The following is a 23,377-nucleotide window of genomic DNA, read 5'->3' on the forward strand; positions in this document are numbered from 1 at the left end:
GTCTATCATCTTGATGTTTGTTTTCTTTTTGTCGATTCTCTTTTTGTTCCCTTTTTACTTTTATTTCTGCTTCCTCTTGTATTATTTATTGTGATTCCATTTGTGTTAGTTTTTTAGGCTGCTTAAAGTAAATAACATGAAATAGTTCAGCTTGAACATTGGGAACTTATTAGCTTACGGTGTTAAGGCTGAGAAATTGTCCAAATCAAGGGATTATCAAGGCAGTGCTTTCTTCCCAAAGACTGGTGGCTGGCGATTCCTCTGTCATATGGTGGCATCTGCTGGTCTCTTCCTTCTCTTTTGGTTTTTGTTGATTTCACCTTTTTGCTCTGAGGGCTCTCTCTCTCTCTCTCTCTCTCTCTCCCTCCCTCCCTCCCTCCCTCCCTCCCTCCCTCTCTCTCTCTCTCTCTCTCTCTCTCTCTCTCTCTCTCTCTCTCTCTCTCTCTCTCTCTCTCTATCTATCTATCTATCTATTCATTCCACTTATAAATGACTTAAGTAATAGTATTAAAACCCAGTAAAACCCATCCTGAATGAGGTGGGTCACACTGTAACTGAGATAGCCTCATCAAGAGGTCCTGCTTAGAAGGGTGCACAGGTGTTTCAGTGGTAGAGTGCTCTCGCCTTCCATGCAGGAGACCTGGGTTCGGTTACTGGACCATGCACCACCCCCTAAAAAATGTTTTTTTTTAAGTTCCTGTTTACAGTGGGTTTACACCCACAATAATGGATTAGCTTTAAGAACATGATTTTCTGGGGTACATACAGCTTCAAACCACCATACATATTATCTCCATTGTTGGCTTATTAGCTGTAATCTTTTTATTATTTTAATGATTGCTTTAGGGTTTATGGTATACATCTTTAACTTATCAGTCTACTTTCACATTGATATTTTACCACTTCATAAATAATCACATAATTTTATAATATTTCAATTTTTCTTCTCCTTGCCTTTATGCTATTGTTATATATTTTACTTTTACATGTTATCAACCCCTAATACCTTGTTATTGTTTTTGTTTAAATAATTGTTTTCTTAAAAAGTTTTAAATAATACGAAAAAAAGTCATGTATTTATAGCCGCATAGTCACCGTTTCTAGTATTCTTTATTTCCTTCTCTGTATCTGTATTTCCATCTGATAGCCTTTTTCCTTTGCCTAATGGACTTTTTTTTAACATTCCTTATACTGGAGGTCTGCTGGTAGTGAGTTATTTCAGCTTTTATATGTCTGAAAATGCCTTTAATTCACTTTCATTTTTGAAAGATATATTTTTTGTGTTTAGAACTCTTGGTTGGCAGTTTTTATCTTTCAGTACTTTAATGATAATACCCTACTGTTTTCTCACTTTCATTGTTTCCAGTGAGAAATCTGATGTCATCCTTATCTTTGTTTTTCTGCATAGCATGTCTTTAGCTGTCTGCTTTAAAGACTTTCCTTTTATAATTGGTTTTGAGAAATTTGATTATAATCTTTTTTTTTCATATTTCTTGTGTTTGGGGTGTGTAGAGCTTCTGGGATCTGTGGTTTTATAGTTTTTAATCAAATTTTTAAATTTGCACCTCCCCTCTTCCTCTAGGATTCCAGGTAGCCATATTTTCAGCCACCTAACATTGTCCCACAGCTCTTCATTTCAAAAAAATTCCTTTTTCTCTTTGAGTTTCATTTTGAATCATTTCTGCTAAAGAGCCTTCAAGTTCACTAAACTTTTCCTGTACAGTATATAATCTGCCATTAAGCCTATCTAGTGTGCTTTTCATCTCAGTCATTATAGTTTTCGTCTCTTGAAGTTTAGTAGTAAAGCCATTTTAGCATGATATTTCATTTTACAAAGTTCTAGTGACATTGCTATAAGAATGATTGCAAACTAAGAATCCAAATCAAGGATTTCTTCAAGGAACTTCAAATATATAAGCAATTAATTCTTATAGATTAAAGGCCTTTCACATCCATGAAGCAGTGTTAAGTCTTTTATTATTGTGTTTTTTTTTTTTACTTAACTTTGCTTCTCTACTATTTATCATCCACTTATATTTAGTTTGATATTTGTTATTTTAAACAATAAAATCTACATTCTTTTTCTAATATTTTTATTCAATTTATAATCTTTTACTAAATTGAATAGACACATTATTTTCATTTTTGCTTAATTGGCATTTGGAAATGATTAAGGCATTAAATCTTCATAAATAAACAAGAATGCCAAGTCCTTTATGTGTCTAGTCTGAGAAAATGAGGCTAGAATCTCAATTCCTAGAGATTGGATGATTTCCTTTGGTATTAATTTATGTTTTAAGGCTATTATTCCCTTATTAAGCTTTTGCCTTGTCAATGGGGTTTGTTTCATTTATAAATTTTCTTTCTTGCAGTGACGCTGCAATTCTGAAAATTTAAGAGCAAAACCCAAGCAGTAATATAAATTTCCAGTAATGGGTGGAAAATGTTTCAAATATTGTCTAATTATGGATAGTTGTTGGAAATGTTGCATCCACTGGCAAAAAATTTATAAGGATTTTAAAATATTTTCTTAGGTAAAAGTGATACAAATAATCCTGGACCTGAAATTAATAAGATTCGAACACCAGAGAAAAAGCCTACAGAACCCAAACAGGTATGCTGATTACATTTAGTGAATGCATTTTTCTAATGGATTTAGTCTAAGTGATCATCTTAGAATCTTGAGGTTTTACAGGAGAGTATCTCCCTTTTTACATATGTCTTTTATGTATATTATTCTACAAGGATCTGGTGGGTCATGTTGCCCTCTCCCCTTTTATCTTTTCTTTGGCTCCCTTATTTCGTTTATCTGGTAAATTTTTCTCAAATACTGTTGTTTAGTAGTAGACTTGAATTTAGAGATTTTCTGTGATAAGGTGGCAAATGAAGACAGCTGTACATTGGTCACTGAAAATGATCTCAAAATGGGAAGAGCTGTTATCATGCAGAGGAAGGCTTAGTTTCCTCAAGTCCTTCACCCTTCTTCGCCCTTGTTCTCCTGTCACTCCCACGATATAAATCCCTAACTATTAGTCTATTTGTGCCCTTTCTCTGCTTCTGTGCTTGTGAGCCCAGTTAAACGAAATCATATCATTGGTTGAATTATTGCCACTGGAAATTCCTGTTTGCTAATATCAGTTGATTCTGCATTCCTTTTATTTGCAGCCCAAATTTTCTTAGTGGCTCTCTGCAAGCCTCTTTACCTCTCACCTTCTATTATCCTTATTATGAGGGATGACCTTAGCCTTATATTATCAGAATTTTACCCCATTAATTTATTGCATTTTCTATATCCTTGCGCATCCTTACTCCTCATCACTAATTTCAGAGGAAGAGTTCCTATTAAGATGAATCCCTCCTCTTCTTGTCACTTCATAGCCCTTGTCCCTTCTCCTCATTTATCTTTAGATTCTTTCCACTGACTAGTTCTTCCTACTCAGACTGTAAGATGTTTACATTTCTTCTATGCTAAAGTAAGTAAATTGATAAACTTTTTTTTAAGTACTGCTTTTTGGCTGTCATTTCCCTTGTTATTTCCTAATTCTCCTTTCCATCACAGCTCTTACTTACTCCTTAAATCATGCAATCTAGTAATTAGGCCTCAACATTTCACTGAAACTGTTGACTTCCAAGTCACCAAATCTTATGAATATACTTCAGTTTCTTGACTTTTCTTTGTTACTTGGGTGTTTTCTACTTCTGTCTTCTTGACCATCTTATTTCCTTTGGCTTCTTTTCAGAACGTTCTACTTTTACACACCTTTTTCTAATGTGCACGTCTGTCTCTTTTATAAGTCCCTATCCACCCCCTCCTTCCTCAGTCCCTAGTCCTTAAATTGAAGTTTCCCAGGGTTCTGTCATTATCCTATCTCTGTTTTCGTTCTGTAGTTTCTTACTATAAGCTAATCTAAGATTTTCCGTGCCTGCTCCATGGTAAATGACTTCCAAATCTGTATCTTCAATCTTAGCCTTACTTCTAAGCCATTCTTCTCAATATTCAATTGCTTCTATCCCATAAGCATCTCTAACTCACAGTTTTTATAACTGAAAGAATTCAGTACTCACTGGAGGAGTGCAGTAAAAATGAGGCAGTCAGAAGAACCTCCAGTTAGAGGAAGAGGGGCACTGCAGTGAAAGTATAAGTGGTATATGTTTGAGAAAGAGAATAAATGTCATATTAGAGTAGTATAGCAACAACAGCAGTGGTTGTTGTGAGAGGCAGCCTAGGACTAAACCAACCACAAGAGACTTCAGTGCTATCCAGAACAACTAAAGTCAAGGTAGTTAAGTGTTTCTCATGTCCTTAACTTTAAATTTCTTTAATGAACCTTCCCTGATAGTAAACTAGGTAACCTAACAGACATGTTTCATTTTCTTTCTCAGCAAAGGGGGGGACAAAAGAGTTTCTAGTTCTTTTTGACTCAGTGCATCAGTATTATGAGAAAATAGTGACAGAGGATAATCTTATTCTGATAATAGTAAATATAGTCTTCTTTAGACTTTATAGTCCTTAATCCTAGTTAGCAAGCCCTTTACAATAACGTTGAGTCCCATAGCCTTGGTCTAAATTGCTGTGATGCAGGTCTAGCTTCCTGTCCATGTCAAAGTCAGAAGTAAAAGAGGCAATTAAAACAGCGGCTTATCCACAATTGATCTTGACATTGAACCATGGTCTCCTTCATGCAGTTGGAGTATGTGTACTGTCAGCATCTTCTGGAGAAAAGTATATCCCAGATGGATGTGGCTTCATTCCTTACAATGTTGAAGATTTATGGGGGAAAATGTTTCATTTATAAAGAATCTTAATCAGGTTCTGAGATATTTGAAGGCTGTGCATTTATAGCTACTTGGGAAGACAGGGAGAGTAGTCATCCTCTTTACTTCTTTTTTTAGTCCAGTTATCTTAAGGACTTGACTGGCCAAATGTAATGGCAGCTCACTTGGGCTAATAGATTAGAGATGAGAATACACTTGGCCATGATTGGGACATCTCAACCTTTTGTTGTAATAACTTGGTCACCAAGTAGAAATCTGGAGTACTTCACCTTCAATTCAGGACAAGCTACTTGTTCTGTTTCTTTAGAAGCAGTCACCTTCATGCCTCACTAGAGAGCCTCTGGTGAGGCACATACTGGTTCCTCAGTGAATGCTTCAACCTTGAAACTTTTAAGTAGATTGATATGCCAAAGCAGCTCATTGAGTGTTTTATTATATCTAGAAAAGACATTTTGTCTCTTTCCACCTTACGTCTCATTTTTCCCATTGTCATCACTTATGATGGTGTTTTAGAAAGATGACAACATTCCCTTGTAGTATAGAGCAGCTGTAAACAATATGTATCTTAATTTATAAAATTGATTTGGAAAAACCTGGTATGCTAGATTTGGCCTGGGGGCTATAATTTGACTCCTGCTCTAAACTCTTCAGGATATAGGCTAAATCTTACTGTTTTTCTAATCTGTAACACCGGCATAATATCCTTGGTAGGTCCTCAATAAATGTTTGTTGAAGAAATAAATGTTAGTATATAATGGCGAAAATTGAGAACAAAATTGGTTATGCAAAGGTGATGTACTATTTATTTCTTTGTTCATTTCAAAGTTGTCTAAATTGAGATAAATATCTTTTATTAATGTGTATATATTTGAGGAAATAGCTTAAATATATAAAAACAATAAAACTAGAAGGAAATAAAACATTTTAATGAAATAAATGGTAATAAGTGCTTATTTTTCTAAGGAGAAAAGTTTGAAATTAAAGATAATATCTCTAAAGGAATTAAAGTGAATATGCTAAGAAGATGGAAGCGTCTCTTTCTTATGACTTAGACTTAATATACTGATTTTTTTTTTACTGTTTCATCTTTCCTAATTCAAAAAATATTTATTCCCTTATTTGATTGTCAGTATGTGATTGATTGGGCTGGGCACCCAACATTCTTCCCATTACTGATAAGAATGTATCTTGCACTTTAGTTGTGTCAGGGATGGAAAAAGATGATGGAAAGCTACCGGACTTGGCATTCTGTAGTAAAAAAAAAATTGGCTTTTTCCCCCCCCAGGTTGATTTGGAATCAAATCCACAGAACAGAAGTCCTGAATCACGTCCTGGTGTTGTTTATCCCAATACCAAATTTCATCGCAAAGATAATCTCAACCCAAGACACATAAATCTTCCTCTTCCTTCTCCTCACGCACAGTATGCAATCCCTAATCGCCATTTTCATCCCCTTCCCCAGTTACCAAGGCCACCATTTCCAATTCCGCAGCAACACAACTTGTTAAGTCAGCAACAGAATAATTTACCTGAACAACCAAATCAAATGCCACCCCAACCAAATCAGGTAGTCCAGCAGCAAAATCAGTTAAATCAGCAGACTCAGCAGCCACCTCCTCAACTTTCTCCTGCATACCAGTCAGGACCCAACAACACTTTTTTTAATAATGCAGTTTCTCATCGAGTGCAGTCTCCTCCTGCAGAGGCTGTGATTCCTGAGCAGCAGCAGCCCCCTCCCACACTGCAAGAAAGCCACAGTCCCCTGAGGGCCATTGCACAGCCCAGCCCCATCCTTCCTTCACATCTGAATAACTTCATTGAGGAGAACCCCTCTGGAATGACTATAGGGGAGGCTTTAGGTAAGTTTTCCCTATGTTCTGTCAATGCTGGATGTGAAAAAATTCAGTGACTATTTACTTAAAACAAGATATACTATATAATATTAATTGGGTCACCATTGATTCATTTCTTTAAGAAATTTCCCCCCAAATCAGTGATTTGGTGTAATAATCAAGTCTCGTTCCAAATGCTGTATACTATCAAGTATCCAATTGATGGCAAATTACATTATTATTAAAGTAAGGAAGAATTGTCGTAATTACCATAACTCCAGTTACTGGCAAATTTAGAAAACATTTACTTTCACCAAAACCAAATTGTAGCATTTCTTTGTCTTTGTGAAGAAAATTTGGTTGTATAAACTCTTGGAAAAAGTGAATCTGAAAAAATTAAAATTTTCGCAAATGTTTTTGTAGATCATCGTATGCATGGGAGTGTGGCTCTGGAAACGTTAAGGCAGCAGCAAGCACGGTTACAGCAGTGGACTGAGCATACTGCCTATCTCAGTCATGGCAGTTTTCCATATCCACACCATCACCATCCTCACCTCCAACATCTTCCTCAGCCACCTGTTGGATTACATCAACCTCAAGTGAGGACAGACTGGAAGCTCACCAACAGTGCTGAAGATGAGGCAGAAACTACATACTCAAGGTGCCTTATTTCAGCAGTCTCAGGATAGCCTCTGAAACACTACCTCCCACTATTTTTCTTCTTGAATGTAGTCCTGATAGTGTCATTAGACTATTCTCCCAAAGAAATTGCTTGATGGCCTTTTAGTCATGTGCTACAAAGTTCTCTTGATTCACTCTAAAATATAGATAATTCATGTAGCAGCAACTCTTGTACAAATCTTGGCACACATGATCCACTATGGAATGTTAATTAACCACCTTCTAGTCTGTCCTGTGAAAGAAACATACCATCACTGCAGGTGTTTTTTTCATACTTACTATTAATATTTACAAAGAACGAATAAGGGCAGAAGTAAATTAAAGGTTCAAAGTTAAAACATGAATTTATTGTTAATTTTTTTTTTTAAGTAGCACAGAATTCTACCTATCTATAACTACAAGTAGTTAAGAGTGTTCAGTCCTGATGCTAAACTTGTTTTCATGGCCAGACTCAAGTGAATGCTATGAAGTATTTCTTAATTCGTTCTGAATAAAGTCATCATCATGGTGGACTTTTTTAACTACCATTTATTAAAAGCATTTCGCAACAAAGACAGTTGTTTTTAATACTAATAGAAAAGAAATATATATATATGTATATTTTCCCCCAGTCAGGTACTCAGACGTATTTAGTGTCTGCAGTTCAGCATCTGTTGAGTGCTAATGGTTACATTTGAGATTAGATCCATTAACTAATGTTAGTTCTCATTAAGTATTATGATTTTTTTTGTAGAAATTACATGTCTAGTTGACCAAGCTCTCCTAATATGGTAGAGTCTTTCTTTTGGTTTCTCCTCATCATATTTCATTGTCTTTATATAGGTTTCAAGACTTAATCAGAGGACTTTCCAGTCGTGATCAAAGTGAAACACGAGAACTAGCTGAAATGCCACCACCTCAATCAAGACTTTTACAATATAGACAAATTCAGACTAGGAGCCCACCAGCAGTCCCATCTCCCCCATCCAGTTCAGACCACAGTAGCCACTTTTCTAACTTTAGTGACAACAACAGAGACATTGAAGTAGCCAATAGCCCAGCATTTCCACAGCGCCTACCACCCCAGATATTCAGCTCGCCTTTCTCGTTGCCATCTGAACACATTACCCCTCCTCCCTTGAAGTACCTGGCACCTGATGGAGCATGGACTTTTGCTAATTTACAACAAAATCATCTAATGGGGCCGGGCTTTCCCTATGGCCTACCTCCATTGCCTCACAGGCCACCGCAAAACCCTTTTGTACAAATTCAGAATCATCAACATGCTATTGGTCAAGAGCCATTTCACCCATTGTCATCTCGAACAGTATCTTCTTCTTCGCTCCCTAGCTTAGAAGAGGTAAATGTCTTTTTTATTTTCCTTTTTGCATTTTGGGATTAGTTGATTGTGAAAAAAGTCAGTATTTATGGATTTGTTGATAGTAGTGGACACATCTTACTGAATTTAATTGTCTTTTAAGATAATCCTTTCTTGGATGGTATCTGGCAGGTTCTGAAGGTTTTTATTAGAGTTACTTGAATTTCCCTCCTCTTACTGTGGTATTTCAAATTTTGTAGTATGATCATTATCATTGAAACATGGGGCCTTTTAGAGCCTTTTATTGCTGTTTTGGAACATTTGACATCCATCTGACTTGAAATTACTCAAGCAGCTTTGTCCTTCCAAATCTGGGGAAATGGTTTTTAGTGAGTCATCTTTTTGTCTTAAGTCACATTTGTTAATTGCAAATTTCTTAATCAGAGCTTTCCAAAAATGTTGGCTTTTCTCAGCCACTGGACAGTTCCAGGTACTCTGCTCTTTATCTTGCCACTTATCCTGGTGCTCTCTTAGACTGAGGCCGTTGATATACAATGATACAACGATTTCCACATGTCAGAATTTTCAGGTGTTCAACGTAGAATTAACTGCTAAACAAAGCATTTTAAGGTAAATTGAATTTTTATCTTAAAATAGTTAATAATTTCCAAAGAGTATCTTTATGCGACTTTTTTTATTTGAAAAACATAATGATTCCAGGTTATAAAACTTATACTTGGTGTGAACTATAAAAACATTGTCTGGCTATTCTCATTAAGTTTACTGTTTAAAGATAAGAATTGTAAAGCTAGTTGTGATCACTATCAATGACATCTTCTTAAAACAGGATAAAAATTTCGGTTTTGATAGATGAAAATAATTTTTTGATGTTAGCTTTGTTTTGGCACTTACAAGATGATTTCTAAAATACCATTAGAATTCATTAATTAAAAATTAAATCACATGTTCACAAATTCTCAGCTATAGATGCTGATTAAAAAGTCATGTTTCAGAATATGGAACTGTTAAATCTTACCATCAGAGAATCCCCTGATAACTGTCCAACTTTAGGAACACCCAAATCAGTAGGCCATGCCCTTGATCATGAGACTTACTCTTGTGAAGCTTATGTAGGTAGTGGAGAAGCTTAGCCTACCTATAGGCATGCCTAAGAGTTACTTCTGCAGGACTTCTTTTGTTGCTCAGATGTGGACCCACTCTCTAAGCCCAACTCTGCAAATGAAATCATTACCCTCCCCACTACATGGGACTTGACATCCAGGGGTGAAAGTCTCCCTAGCGACGTGGGAAATGACTCCCAGGGATGAATCCAGACCTGGTACCGTGGGATCAACAAGTAAATCCTGACCAAAAGGGGGAAAAGAAGTATAACTAATAAAGTATCAGTGGCAGAGAGAGTTCAAATAGAGTCGAGAGGCTACTCTGGAGGTTGTTCATAAGCAAGCTTCAGTTAGACCTTGCTGCCTATCATAACCTGCTAACCCCCAACCAAGACCATTCCAGGCAAATCCTAAAGAACACCTAGGGCAATATATAAGATTCCACGCACTAGAGTAACTTTCCAGAAACCTATAACCTTCAGATGGGTCCTTGGTCCAGATAAGTCCTGGAACCTAGCCCAGCCTCTCCAGAACATCAGATAGTTCCATCTCCCTTCTCCATATTAGTAACAGACCCTTCCAATATGAAATATTCAGAATTGCCATAGCTCAAGCACCCCTAAAGAGAGGGATGGAAAGATCAAAGATGGTGGGGTTATACAGAGAAGATAGGATTATAACAAATGAATATGAATGCTGAATCATTAAATTGACATTTCTTTTAGTCTCCAGTGTTTTAGAGCAGCTAGAAGTAAAAACCTAAAATTGTGAAATTGTAACCCATGTCAAACTCTGAAATATGTTCTACAACTAATTGTGGTGCTGTGCTTTGAAATTTATAGGTTTTTGTGTATATGCTATTTTTCACAAAAAAAGGAGGAAAAGTCGATTGTGATGATAAAAAAATATTTAAGCCCTCTAGCCTCCTATATTCTGGAGTAGCTAGAAGGAAAAATATGAGAGGATGGTATGGTAGCCCATGACAGACTCTGGGATCTGTCCTGTAACTACTTGTTGAAGAGTGCTTTGAAAACTATTGCTTTTTTATTTCTTTGCTTTGTGTATATGTTATTCTATACAATAAAAAAAGTTAAAAATAAAAAAAGATAAAGAGAGGGAAAAAAAAGTCACGTTTCATAGGGAAAACTCTATATCTTATTTCTAGGGTTTTGGGTGTAATTTGATCAGAATTGCTCCAGTATTCATTGATTGGCTCAAAATAACTATCACTAATACAACTCAATTGCTCTCATTGACTGCTCAAATAAGTTATAAGTACGATAAAGATGAATTGTTATCTCTTTATATACTCTGAAGATCTAGAAGTTTGCAACCATACTTTACAAAGATTTGACACACATCTGACATTATTTCATCTGACATATTTCAAATTGTAATGTAAATAGCTTTACAACTGAGAAGTAATTTAGTCTTCAGTTAACATGGTGTTTTATTTATTTGAGATAAAATTCAGTTAACATAAACCCCACCACTTTGAAGTGTACAATTTAGTGGCTTTTAATATATTCATAAGGTTGAACAACCATCACCAATACCTAATTCCAGAACATTTTCATCACCCTGAAAAGAAAGCCCATACCTGTTAAACAGTCACTCTCCAATCCCCTTGACTTTCAGGCCCTGGCAATAACTGATCTACTTTCTACATCTTTGGAAACATTTCATGTGAAGGGAATCGTACAATGTGGCTGGCTTCTTTTACTTAGCGTAATATTTTTGATGTTTATATATATATATATATATATATATATATATATATATATTGTAGCATGTATCAGTACTTCATTCCTTTTTATGGTTTATTAATATTTCCTTGTAAATGTATGTATGGATATACCATATTTTGTTTCTACATTAATCAATTGATGCATATTGTTTCCACTGTTTAATTATGAGTAAGGTTGTTATGAACATTTGTGAACAAGTTTTTATATAGACATACGTTTTCATTTCTCTTGGGTATATACTTAGTAGTGGAATTGCTGGGTCATATGATAACTCTCTGTTTAATGTTGAGAAACTACCAAACTGTTTTCATACTGGCTGTACCATTTTACGTTCCTATCAGCAAAGTGAGGGTCTCAATTTCTCTACATCCTCACCAACATTTATTATTGTTTGTCTTTTTTATTATAGCCTAGATTTGTGTGTGAAGTAGTCTGTTTTGTGGCTTTGATTTTTATTTCATTAATGACTAATGATGTTGAGCATCTTTTCATGTGCATATATGGCCATTTATGTAACTTTGGAGAAATATCTATTCAAATCCTTGCCCATTTCAAAATTGTTTTTTTCTTTTTGTTGTTGAGTCATAAGTGTTTTTGTATATTCTAGATAATTGATCTGTATATGGTACAGGATTTGCAGACATTTCCTCCCACTCATTGGTTGTCTTTTCACATTCTTGGTAGTGTCCCTTAATGCATAAAAATTTTATATTTTGATGAAGTCCAGTTTATCTATGTTTTTCTTCTGTTGCTTGTGCTTTTGGCATCTTATTTAATAAACTGTTTCCTAATCCAAGATCATGAAGATTAACGCCTATATTTTCTTCTAAGAGTTTTATAGTTTTAATGCTTTCATTTAGGTTCTTGATCCATTAGTAATTCAATTTTGTATATGGTGTGAGGTAGAAGTGAAAACTCATTTATTTGAATGTGGATATTTAGGTCTTCTCACGCCATTTGTTGAAAAGATTATTTTTTTCCCCATTGAATCATCTTAGCACATTTGCTGGAAATCAGTTGATCATAGATGTATATGTTTATTTCTGCTTTTTAAATTCTATTCCATTGATCTTTCGGTCTGTTATATCAGCACCACATTGTCTTTGTTACTATATTGCTGTAGTAAATTTTGGAACCCAGAGATGTGGATCCTCTTATTTTGCTCTTTTTCAAGATTGTTTTGGCTATTCTGGGTTCCCTCAATTTCTATATGAATTTGAGAACCAGTTTGTCAATTTCTGCCAAAAAAAAAAAAAAAAAAAAAGCCAGCTGGCACTCAGATTACTTTAAATCTGTAGGTCAGTTTGGGGGATATTGCCATTTCAACAGTATTAAGCCTCATTGTGGTTGGAGAACATACTTTGTATGATTTTTTTTTCTTTTTTTTTTTTGTATGCAGTATGGTGGGGTCACATTGCATTATTTTTCCCACTGTTGCAGCACCATTTGTTGAATTTTTGTTTGTTGTATTTTTTTTGTTTGTTTTCAGGAAAGTGCATGGACTGGGAATTGAACCCGGGTCTCCTGCATAGCGCGAATTCTACCACTGAACTATCCTTGCACCTCCACTTCATATGTTTTTTTTTTTTTTGCATGGGCAGGCACCAGGAATCGAGCCTGGATCTCTGGCATGGCAGGTGAGAACTCTGCCTGCTGAGCTACTGTGGCCTGCCCTGTATGATTTTAAAAATTTTTGGAACTTGTTTTCTGAGCTAGCATATCATCTGTCCTGTCCTGGAAAATATTCCAGGTTTACTTGAGAAACTTCTGCTGTTGTTGGGTGGAGTATTCTATAGATATGCTAGGTCTCATTGGTTTATAGCATGGTTCAAATCTTTTATTTCCTCAGTGACTTTCTATCTAGTTATTCTTTCCATTATCTAGTATTGAATAATTGGGCTATTATTTTTGAACTATCTACTTATCCTTTAAATTCTGTCAATTTTTGCTTCATGTAGTTTAGGATTCTGTTGTTATGTGCATACATGTTTATAATTGTTATATCTTTTTGATAGAGTGGCCTTTTTTATCATTATGTAATGCCCTTTTTTTCTCTCCAAACAATTTTTGTGTTAGAGTCTATTTGGCTAATATTAATACAGTTACTCCAGCTCTATTTTGCTTACTATTTGCATGGAATGTATTTTTCCATCCTTTTTACTTTCAGTGTATTTGTGTCTTTGAATCAAAAGTGTTTCTCTTATAGGCATCATATATTTGGAACATGTTTCTTTGCTCTGCCTTTCAATTGGAATGTTTAATGTATTTATTTTTAATGTAATTACTGATAAGGAAAGATTTGCTTCTGTTATTTTGCTATTTATTTTCTATGTTTTATCTCTTTTTTGTGAATTAATTCCTCTATTACTGTCTTTTTAAATTAATATATATTTTCTAGTGTACCCACTTAGCTCCCTTGTTCTTTTATAAAATATTTTTGAGTTATTTTTTTTATTAATTTTTTTTGTTATTTTTTTAGTGGTTACCCTGAGGATTACAATTATCATCTTAATTTAGAACAAGTTTGGATTAATGTGAACTTAATTTCAGTAGTATGCAAATCTGTGCTCTTATATAGCTCAGTTCCCCTCCCCCTGCTGTTATTTTCACAAATTACGTCATGATACATTATGTACTCATCAACATAAATTATAATTATTGTTTTATTCAGTTGTTTTTTTTTACATCAGATGGGAATAAAGAGAACAGCTTAAAAACAAAAATAACATTAATACTGTCTTTTTATTTACCTGGGTACTTACTTTTGCCAGTGTTCTTTATCTTTGTGTAGATTTGCATAACTGTCTAATGTCCTTTTATTTTAACTTGAAGGACTCCCTTTAGCATTCTTATAGGTTAAGTTTACTAGCACAAAACCCCTCAGTTTCTGTTTTCTGGGATTGTCTTAGTTGTTCCATTTTTGAAGGATGGTTCTGCCAGATTAAAAATTCTCAGCTGATATTTTTTTCTTTCAGCACTTAGTATATGTCATCCTATAGTCTTCTGACCTCTGTGCTTTCCAATGAGAAATCAGCTGTTAATTTGATTGAGGATTTCTTGTACAAGATGAATTGCTTCTCTTTTGCTGCTTTCAGGAATTTCTCTTTGTCTTCACACAGTTTGATTATGATACCTCTATATGTGGATCTCTTTGGGTTTATCCTGCTTGGAGGTCATTGAGCAACTTGGATGTTTAGATTGTTTTCATCAGATTTCAAAAGTTTTTAGCCATTATTTCTTCAAATATTTTTTCTACCCCTTTTTTTTCCTGTCTTATCTCCTTCTGGGACAGCCATTATGCATATGTTGGTACACTTGATGGTGTCACTTAGGTCTGTTAGATTCTGTTCATTTTTCTTCATTCTTTTTTCTGTTCCTCAGACCAGCTAATCTCAGTTGGTTTATTTTAAGTTTCGTAATAGTTTTTTTCTCCTGCTCACTCAATTCTGCTATTGACATCCTCTTGTGGAATTTTCATTTCAGTTATTGTACTTTACCAACTCCAGAAATTCTAATTATTACTCCTTTTTCTTCTCCTTTTCCTTCTCCATCTCCTTCCTTTTCCTCCTCCTCCCAACTTCCCCTTACTACTTCTTCCTCCTTCCACCTCCATCTTCCCCCATCCTCCTCCATTCTCCCCCTTCCTCCCCTTTCCTCTTTCCTCCTTCCCTCTTCCTCTTTCTTTTTTTTCTACTTCTTCAAATAATGTTTTTATTAGTATTATTAGAGAGGTTGTGGGTAACAAAATTACGTGTTTGGTTTCTTTTTGTAATTTTTCTCTATTGATTCTCTCTTTGGTGAGACATCATTCTCTGATTTCCTTTTGTGTTTTTGTTCATGGTTTTCCTTTGCTCTTAGGACATATTTAAAATAGCTGATTTAAGGTCATTGCTTATTAAGTTCAGTGTCTGTGTTTCTCAGGCATAGTTTCTGTTGATTGCTTTTTTTAACCCCATTTTTGGGCTCTTTTTTTTTTTTTTTTACTTTTTTTACATAGGCAGGCACCAGGACTCGAACCCGGGTCCTCTGGCATGGCAGGCAAGCATTCTTGCCTGCTGAGCCACCGTGGCCTGCCCTGTCTCTACTTTCTTATTGCTATGCTTGCCTCAATAATAATATCTGGACATTTTGAATATTATGATATGCCAGCTTTGGAAATCAAATTCTTTCCTCTCCCCAGGGTTTGTTGCTGTCTGATTGTTATATTTGTTGTTGTGTTATTGTTGTTTGTTTAGTTTTAACTAATTTTGTAATGTCTATATTTTTTGTCATGTGTGGCCTCTGAAGTCTCAATTTGGTTAGCTTAGTGGTCATCTAATCATTGGACAAAGATAACTTGAAATGCCTGGGGTAAAAATCTTCCCGGTTTTTGCGGAGTGAATCTGGGTGTATCTTTGGGTATTCAACACTCAGCCAGGCAGTTTATAGCTCTGGTTTAGCTTTCACTTCCTGCTTATGCAGAGCCTCAAAATCAACCAGAGTTAAGAACGGGGGTCTTCTCAGGTCTTTCTTGAGCATGCATACAGCCCTGGGTATGTGTGTGGCCTTCCAGATTCCCAAGAATGTGTCAGAATTTTTCAAAGTCAGTGTTCCCTAGGTTTCCCTCCCAGGCTTTTTGGTTAGTCTGTGGTTTACCACAACTGTTAACCATTGTCTCAGGCAGCAGTAACTGAAACATTTACTTGTAAATGTTTTGGGACATCTTCCAGTCCCACCTCCTAGTTACTTTACCACTGAGGAGCTCCCAATTAGGTGAGCTAAGGCAAACCTTTTGAGTCAGACTTCCAGGGAGCCACCTAACAAATCAAAACCAAAAAATTACAATTGTTTGAGAATGAGGTCTGTTCTACTCCTCCTGGTGCTGTGGTACTGGCAATGTGGACTCTTAATTTCAAGGCTACTGCTGAGCTAAGGAGCAAGAAATGTGACCTGGGGAAGTTAAAATGCCTCAAAACTTTCAGTTTTTACCAAAATTGAGTTCATTTTCTTAAACATGTCCCTTGTTGCTGCAACCTTTTGTTTAGCTTCCAGAGGCCCAAAAATGTTGATTCTGATAGTTTTGTCAGCTTTTTTGTTGCTTTCAGGGAAGCTCAGACTTTGTAATTCTTTACTTTGCCATATGCCACAGATGTCCCTCATGATGTTTTGATGTGAATGTATAATATGTGGCAAAAACTTATGTGCCAAAGTTTTTATAAAGGTTTTTACTTTACTAAATAATAATGCTAAATAATGTTCTTTTATTATTGATGTATATATATGATCTTTAATTTTGGAATTTAATTTCTTTGCATTCTGGTGCTCTTGATGTTTGGTATTACTGTTTAGCTGTGAATGTATGAGTATCTTCAATTGCTCTGTGGTTCTTAGAGTGAAATTGCTTTCACAAAATTTTTTGATCACCTTTATTTTGATGCATGAGATTCACAAATCAGAACAAACTTGCAGCGCTAAATAAATGCATTGATAAGGAAAATAATATATTTTTACCACCTTTCAGTGCATTCAGGATAATTTTTTTCCGTTACATTGTAAAAAATGATTTTGCATGAATTATCTCACAGAATGAATGTGCTTACTATTTATTTCCAGCCTTTCTCAATAATTTCTTTAACATTAGCAGTACAGAACAGTGTCTTCTCTCTCTACTATGAATGTTTTATTTCTAGAAACTAATGTCTTTGGGGATGAAAACATGTAGAATCTAGCTTAATAGTTAACTTGAATGGAGAGGGGTTTTCATATTATGTTTCACTAGTTTTATCTTTTTATATAATTGATTTTTTTTTGACAAATGAAATGCATGATCAATATGGAAAATGTAGAAGTTAGAGGAATTATATATAATTTTACTATATAAAATAACTACTATAACATTTAGCCTTTTAGTCTCATATACATAAATATACATGTATAATTAATTTATCAAGGAGCCTTAAATTGTTGAGGAAAACTTTGAACAATTTTTCCTCCAATCAGCATATTTGGCTATACTAGACTTCATTAGTCAAGGCACCCTTAAGAGAATCTTGGCCCTATTACACAGTTATTTATTGTTTTTTTTTACTGCTTTCAAGTTTTAAAATATTCTCATTCAGATAGATTAAAGCTTAACTCCAAGGGTTTCCCATACCTACCTTCATTGTAGCTAAGACTGTGCCCCTCAGCTGCTTGGATGAGACTGGGATTCTGTGGTTTGGAAGTGGTACCTGCATCTTTTCCCACTTTCCAGTTTTCCACTGCTGTGATGGGATGAGGAGGAGAACAAAGGGCAAAGATGTTATTCTTACTGGGTTATCCATTTTTGACTGGCAATGGATTGATAAGGTGCTCAAATTTGATTTCAAATTTCAGTGTAAGCTTGGGGTCCTGATTTACATTTAGCCAGTTGTCTTTATACCATTTATTAAATTATTGCCTTTTCACTAATTAGAAGTAGCTTTCTTGTTAAATAGTAAATTCCTTTTCTAACAGCACTGTTTCATATTTCCATGTTCAACTAATTGCTATAAGGAGCACAGAGTTAAAAAAAAATGCAAGGAGAAACAAATGAAGTTAATTCCTGGTTTCTGAGCTAACAGTGTTCAGTTTCTGGTAATTGTGGCATGACTAAACGTAATTCTGTCTGAGTGAAATTTTTTACTGTGCATGATAGCTTTATAATCTAACTTCTGAGTATGATGTAATTCTGCAGGATATACTAGGCTCTATTCCTAGACTTTTTATTTGTTTCTCTTCAGCGATCTATTATAATACTACCAGAATTACACTGTTTTAAATTTTTTAGGTGTTATAGTGTGTTCTAATGGTGTAAAGTCTCCCCTTAATTCTTTCTTTTTTGTTGATGTTCAGTTTCTACATGTAGGAGGAGGTGTGTGTGTGCTATTTTTCTTTTTTATTTTCCTACAGAAATTTAGAATACCTCTGTTAAAACCCTCCTTCCTAAGTTTTCATTTAATTACTTTAAATGTATGCCTTGAATTGGAAGAAATTTTGTCTTCACAAATATTATAAACTTTTCATTTAGGAACGGGTACAATCTTCAATACTTTACGTTTTTTTTGTTTTGTGTTTTTTGAATGTTTCTCTGTAGTATCTTCATTTAGGTCTTAAATATTTCTGGATACATTTAGGTATTTTTCCTTCTTATTGTTGTTGTTTGTTTTTTGTTTGTTATGAACAGGACCTCTTTTTTCCATTATACTTTTCAGTTATTTTACCCTGAGAGACAGAATCTCAGTCTTCTTTTTTTTCAAGATGTCATTCGTCTGAAGTGGCCATAGTTCTTCCAAGTTAAAACTAGTGATGCTGATACTGGTGCAAAGCAAAGCTTTTACCATTTATAATGTGCTTTGTTATGAAATATTTGGATTAGAAATGTTCTTAATTAATAAATAAAAGCTACTTTTCAAAATCATCACTGGTTTATAAAACTATATATTTTTTGTTGCAATGGTGTTATTGTTATGCTCTTTTAATGAACATGGAATGCTTAGCAGTCACTCATTTTAGTCAGCTTTCAGTAAATCAACATTACTTATGCCATCTTATGCTCCTGTAATGCATCAGCTTTGAAATATTTTTTATGATGTATTTTGAACAAAGACAGTTTTGAATCATCAGCAACTCTAGTTTTAAAGTTAGTTGATAGTTTTGATTTCGGTACTGTTGTCTAATCAATCCCCACTCCTCCTTCCCCATGTTCCCTTCTGCAGAGCAAAATGCTGTACAAATGTAGCTTGAATATTATAATTGTGGATGATGATAGTTAATCATCATAGTATAGTATATACTATGATGATAGTATATATCCCAGGTGTAAATATATATACCCAGGTGTAAATGCTGCTGTGTCCTCAGAAGTTTCTTTTCAAAGAAATTTTTAATGTTATGGTATGTAATTTTATACCATCTGATACACATAGTAGAGACAATGATCAACACATTAATAAATTGGATCTCTATTCATGCTTAAATTATCAAAACTCATCATTTAAATGAGATGTTCCTTTTTGATTAAAGTTTCTGACACCATAGTTAATGATGCTTGAGTTTCTACCAGTGTTTAGATCTTCCGGGTGTGATTATAAATAGACCCCTAATTAATTAAGGTGCTAACTTTTCCTCCAGTTATTTATACACATTCATGTGAAATGGCTTGGTAACGTCATACATTAAAGATATACTGGTAAGAAAGTGGTAAGCAAATTATGAATTTTTATTTAAATTAATAACTATTTGTAACAGTAGAATTTACACATTAATGAATGTTTTCTTTCCTATTTATATTTCATGTATTGAATGCCTTTGAATTTTTGGCATTGTATTTTGATATTTAGAAGGAATTATAGACTTTGAATATGAAAATCATATTTTAGCATCATGATCATTTCACAGTTTAATATGAATATTTATAAACACGCAGAAGTATATAGAGTTGACATTGAGCACAGAAATAAGGTTCTCTGACACAATAGAAAGAGGCTGTAAGCAATGAATAATAAAATTATTTAAGTTCTGAGGACTTGAAACCTGAGTCTGTCCCTGATAGGGTTACTATTTAAAAGTAAAGGAACAATCTGATTGGCAGGAGACATTTGTAGAAGGGATAGTCTCTTCATGGGGGAAAGAAAACCCGAGGAGAACTGGGCAAAAGCAACAGAAAACAAAAAATGTCAAGAAATAAGAAAAGAAGGGAGAAAAATACAGCTTAAATCTTTAAACAGTTTGGAATTCTACAGACTGAGTATGGATGGAGATATAATTGACGTACCCTATTAGAAATATTTTTCTTTTGCAGGCAAGGGGTCTTTTTCTAAAGTTTTTGTTTGAGGGCCCTGATCTTTCAATTTATCATAGAAACTTTCCACTGTACATATTGCCCAGAATGCATTTTATTGTAGTCAATTATTATTCTCTATCAGTCTCTGAATGTAAGTTACTCATAGGTTTATATATGTCATCACACTTGGATTGTTTTAGCAAATATATCAAATTGCTAATGGTTATTAAAGTTAGTGATGGGCATTATTATAATAAAAATTAAAATCTATTGCTCTTATTGACCAAGATTTTGAATCATCTAAGTCCTTCTTTAGAACTTTGGAACTAATCAGGGCCTTGAAGATCATTTATTTTAACTCCCTGTTTTTTGGTTTTATTATGTTTTTTTAAATATTTTTATTGAGCAATATCCACATATGTACAGCCCCACCATATTACACAGTAACTCACAGTATCGTCACATGGCTGTGTATTCTTCACCATGATCCTTTTTAGAACATTTGCATCACTCCAGAAAAAGAATAAATAGAGAACTCATACATCCCATACCCCTTCCCTGTTTTTAAAGGAAACTGAGAACACGAAGATGTAAATGGACTTGCCATTAATGTAAAGCTGAGACTCTTGACTTCCAGTCTCATGCTGCTTCAGGTCTTTATACCATGAGTAACACTTATTACTGAAAAATGAGTAATGATTAAAATTACAGAAGTAGATGGGAAATTATATTCTTGGGATTAAAAAATTAATTCTTCAGTTCTGTAACACTTTACTCTTGTGTATATGTGGTGTTGAGGAGTGGAAAGATGTTTCATTTTAGAATTCTTGATTCTTGAAAACTCTCAAATTCTAGCTATTAAATGTTTGCTCAAATGATTAGAGCTCTCAGATACCTGAAAATTAACTGTAAGCAGTGTACCTCTTTTCTCAATAGTCTTAAAAAAAAATACGACAAAAATTCCCCAGCATTTCAAGCTGGAAATTTTATATCATTATGTAATTATGACTCTTCAGAGAAAATACAAAGAGTTATGAGTTGAAGGTAAACTTCTACTGTGAACTATTTTATTTCCTATCCAAACCACCATTTTTTCATTGTAAGAAGTACTGTCATCTATAATTGATAATTTGATGTTTCATATTCAAGAACAGTAAACACGAGCCAGATAGATAGATTCAAGGTAGCTGAAAATATCATGGCAATAAATCTGACATTTCCCTCTTAGATGTAATATGTGCATTCATTCTAGTATCTCCTCTATTATCTGCTGTTTAAATATAGAAAAATAATATTGTTTGGTGGGAAAATACTATTTGCAAACTATAAGTGCCCTTGCCTGTGAGATGTTTTAAATGACATTTTTCCTTGTTGTATTAGTTAGGGTTCTCTAGAGAAACAGAATCAACAGAAAACACTCACAAATATAAAATTTATGATAGGGGGGTGCTGCTGCAGTTTGTAAATACCAAACATGTTGGAACGGCTCTTTAAATGGATGAGGGGAAGATTGGAGGAGTTATAAGGAGTTTGATAGAGAAGTCTTAGAATGCTTTGAAGAAACTGTTGGTGTAAATGGAACCACTGCCAATCTGGACAAAGGGGAAACAAAAGGGGCAAATTGGAGTTTGCAGAGTGAGAACCGTGAAAGTTTGGGTCTGAAGCCAAAAAGTCTCAGGCTAGGAGAGTGAACCCACCCATGTACAAGGAGAGGGTGAGTTTGCCCTGAGGGCAGAGGTTGAGTCTCCCATCTCGTTGCAGTGGAAGAGTTGTGCCACTTCAGGTCTTTGAGAAGGTATAGCACGCTCCTTGGGGACTGGGGCGAGCCTGGCTGCCACCACATGGAGGGGTTGAGTATGTGCCCCAGAAATGGCAGAGAGCGCAGGTCTGGCCCTGATGCTTGGAAGGGGTGGAGCCGAGAAAAAGGTGGTCTCCTCAATGTCCCCTGAGGTTGATTCGGAAAGAGGCGGGCCACTGCATAGGCCCTTGCAAAGGGCTGCTTTCTAAGCTGAAGGATAAATGACTTTCAGACTTTGAAATCCAATGGGGTTTGCCCTGCAGGTTTTCAGAACTATTTGGGTCTTCTGACTCCTATGTTCCTCCCAATTTCTCACTATGGAAATGAACACCTGTATCCTGTGAATGTCCTCCTTTGCATATTGGCACCAGATAACTTGTTTTTGAGATTCATAGGTCCACAACTAGAAGAGAATTTTTTGCACTTTAATATTTTTTAAGGTTATTGTGTAGTTGCCAAGTTGACAAGGGGGGGACATGTGGTAGTTAGATTCAGGTGTCAGCTTGGCCAGATGAAGGTGCCTAGTTCTATTACTGTGGACATGAGCAATGGTATGTAAACCTCGTCTGTTGCTGATTACATCTCCAGTCGGCTAGGAGGCATACCTGCTGCAGTGAATGATGTTTGATTTAATTGACTGGTGCTTAAATGAGAGGACTCAACATAGCACAGCCCAAGCAGCTCGGCATACCTCATCTCAGCACTCACAGCTCAGCCCAAGCCTTTGGAGATGCAGAAAGGAATCACCCCGGGGAAAGTTGTTGGAACCCAGAGGCTTGGAAAGAAGGCCGGCAGAGATTGTCCTGTGCCTTCCCACATAAGAAAGAACCTCAGTTGAAAATTAGCTACCTTTCCTCTGAAGAACTGTACGTTAACTAAATAAATCCCCTTTAATTGAAAGCCAGTCTGTCTCAGGTGTATTGCATTCCAGCAGTTAGCAAACTAGAACACTTGTATAGACCTAAATTGATTTTAATGTACTTAGCTACAGTCACATTTATTTGCTATAACTTTGTTTCGTGAAAAACAACAAGAAAAGCTTGAAATAAATGTACTAAATTGTTGGAAATTAAGACAAATTTTTGCTGTTATTATTATGGTTCAATTTTGTGAGCTTAAAATGGAATGTTTAAGTGTTTTTAAAATTTTAAGATAATGAATTTTATTTTTAAAGTAATTATTTTAAGAAATAAAATGAAAGTAATAGTGGGGAGTGTCACACAGTTAACTAGCAAAGGTAATGGTGGCTTGGGCTGTAGTGTAACAGTGGGAATGGTGAGAAGTAAATAAATTCAGGATCTACTTTGTAGGTAGAACCTACAGGAATTCCTGACGGATTAGA

The 23,377-nt window shown here is 35.0% G+C and overlaps 1 protein-coding gene across 4 annotated transcripts in view; it reads left to right on the forward strand.

The window, feature by feature from the left end:
• Positions 1-23,377, forward strand: part of HELZ (helicase with zinc finger) — a 268,807-nt gene that overhangs the window by 203,012 nt on the left and 42,418 nt on the right. For all 4 annotated transcript variants that reach the window (XM_077163622.1, XM_077163623.1, XM_077163625.1 and 1 more), the window contains 4 exons: positions 2,535-2,614; positions 6,062-6,635; positions 7,032-7,269; positions 8,112-8,628. In XM_077163622.1, coding sequence (XP_077019737.1) covers positions 2,535-2,614; positions 6,062-6,635; positions 7,032-7,269; positions 8,112-8,628 — 1,409 coding nt within the window. The remainder of the gene's footprint in view (positions 1-2,534; positions 2,615-6,061; positions 6,636-7,031; positions 7,270-8,111; positions 8,629-23,377) is intronic.

The sequence above is a fragment of the Tamandua tetradactyla genome, chromosome 6, assembly GCF_023851605.1.
Source record: "Tamandua tetradactyla isolate mTamTet1 chromosome 6, mTamTet1.pri, whole genome shotgun sequence".
In the NCBI taxonomy this organism is placed as follows: Eukaryota; Metazoa; Chordata; class Mammalia; order Pilosa; family Myrmecophagidae; genus Tamandua; species Tamandua tetradactyla.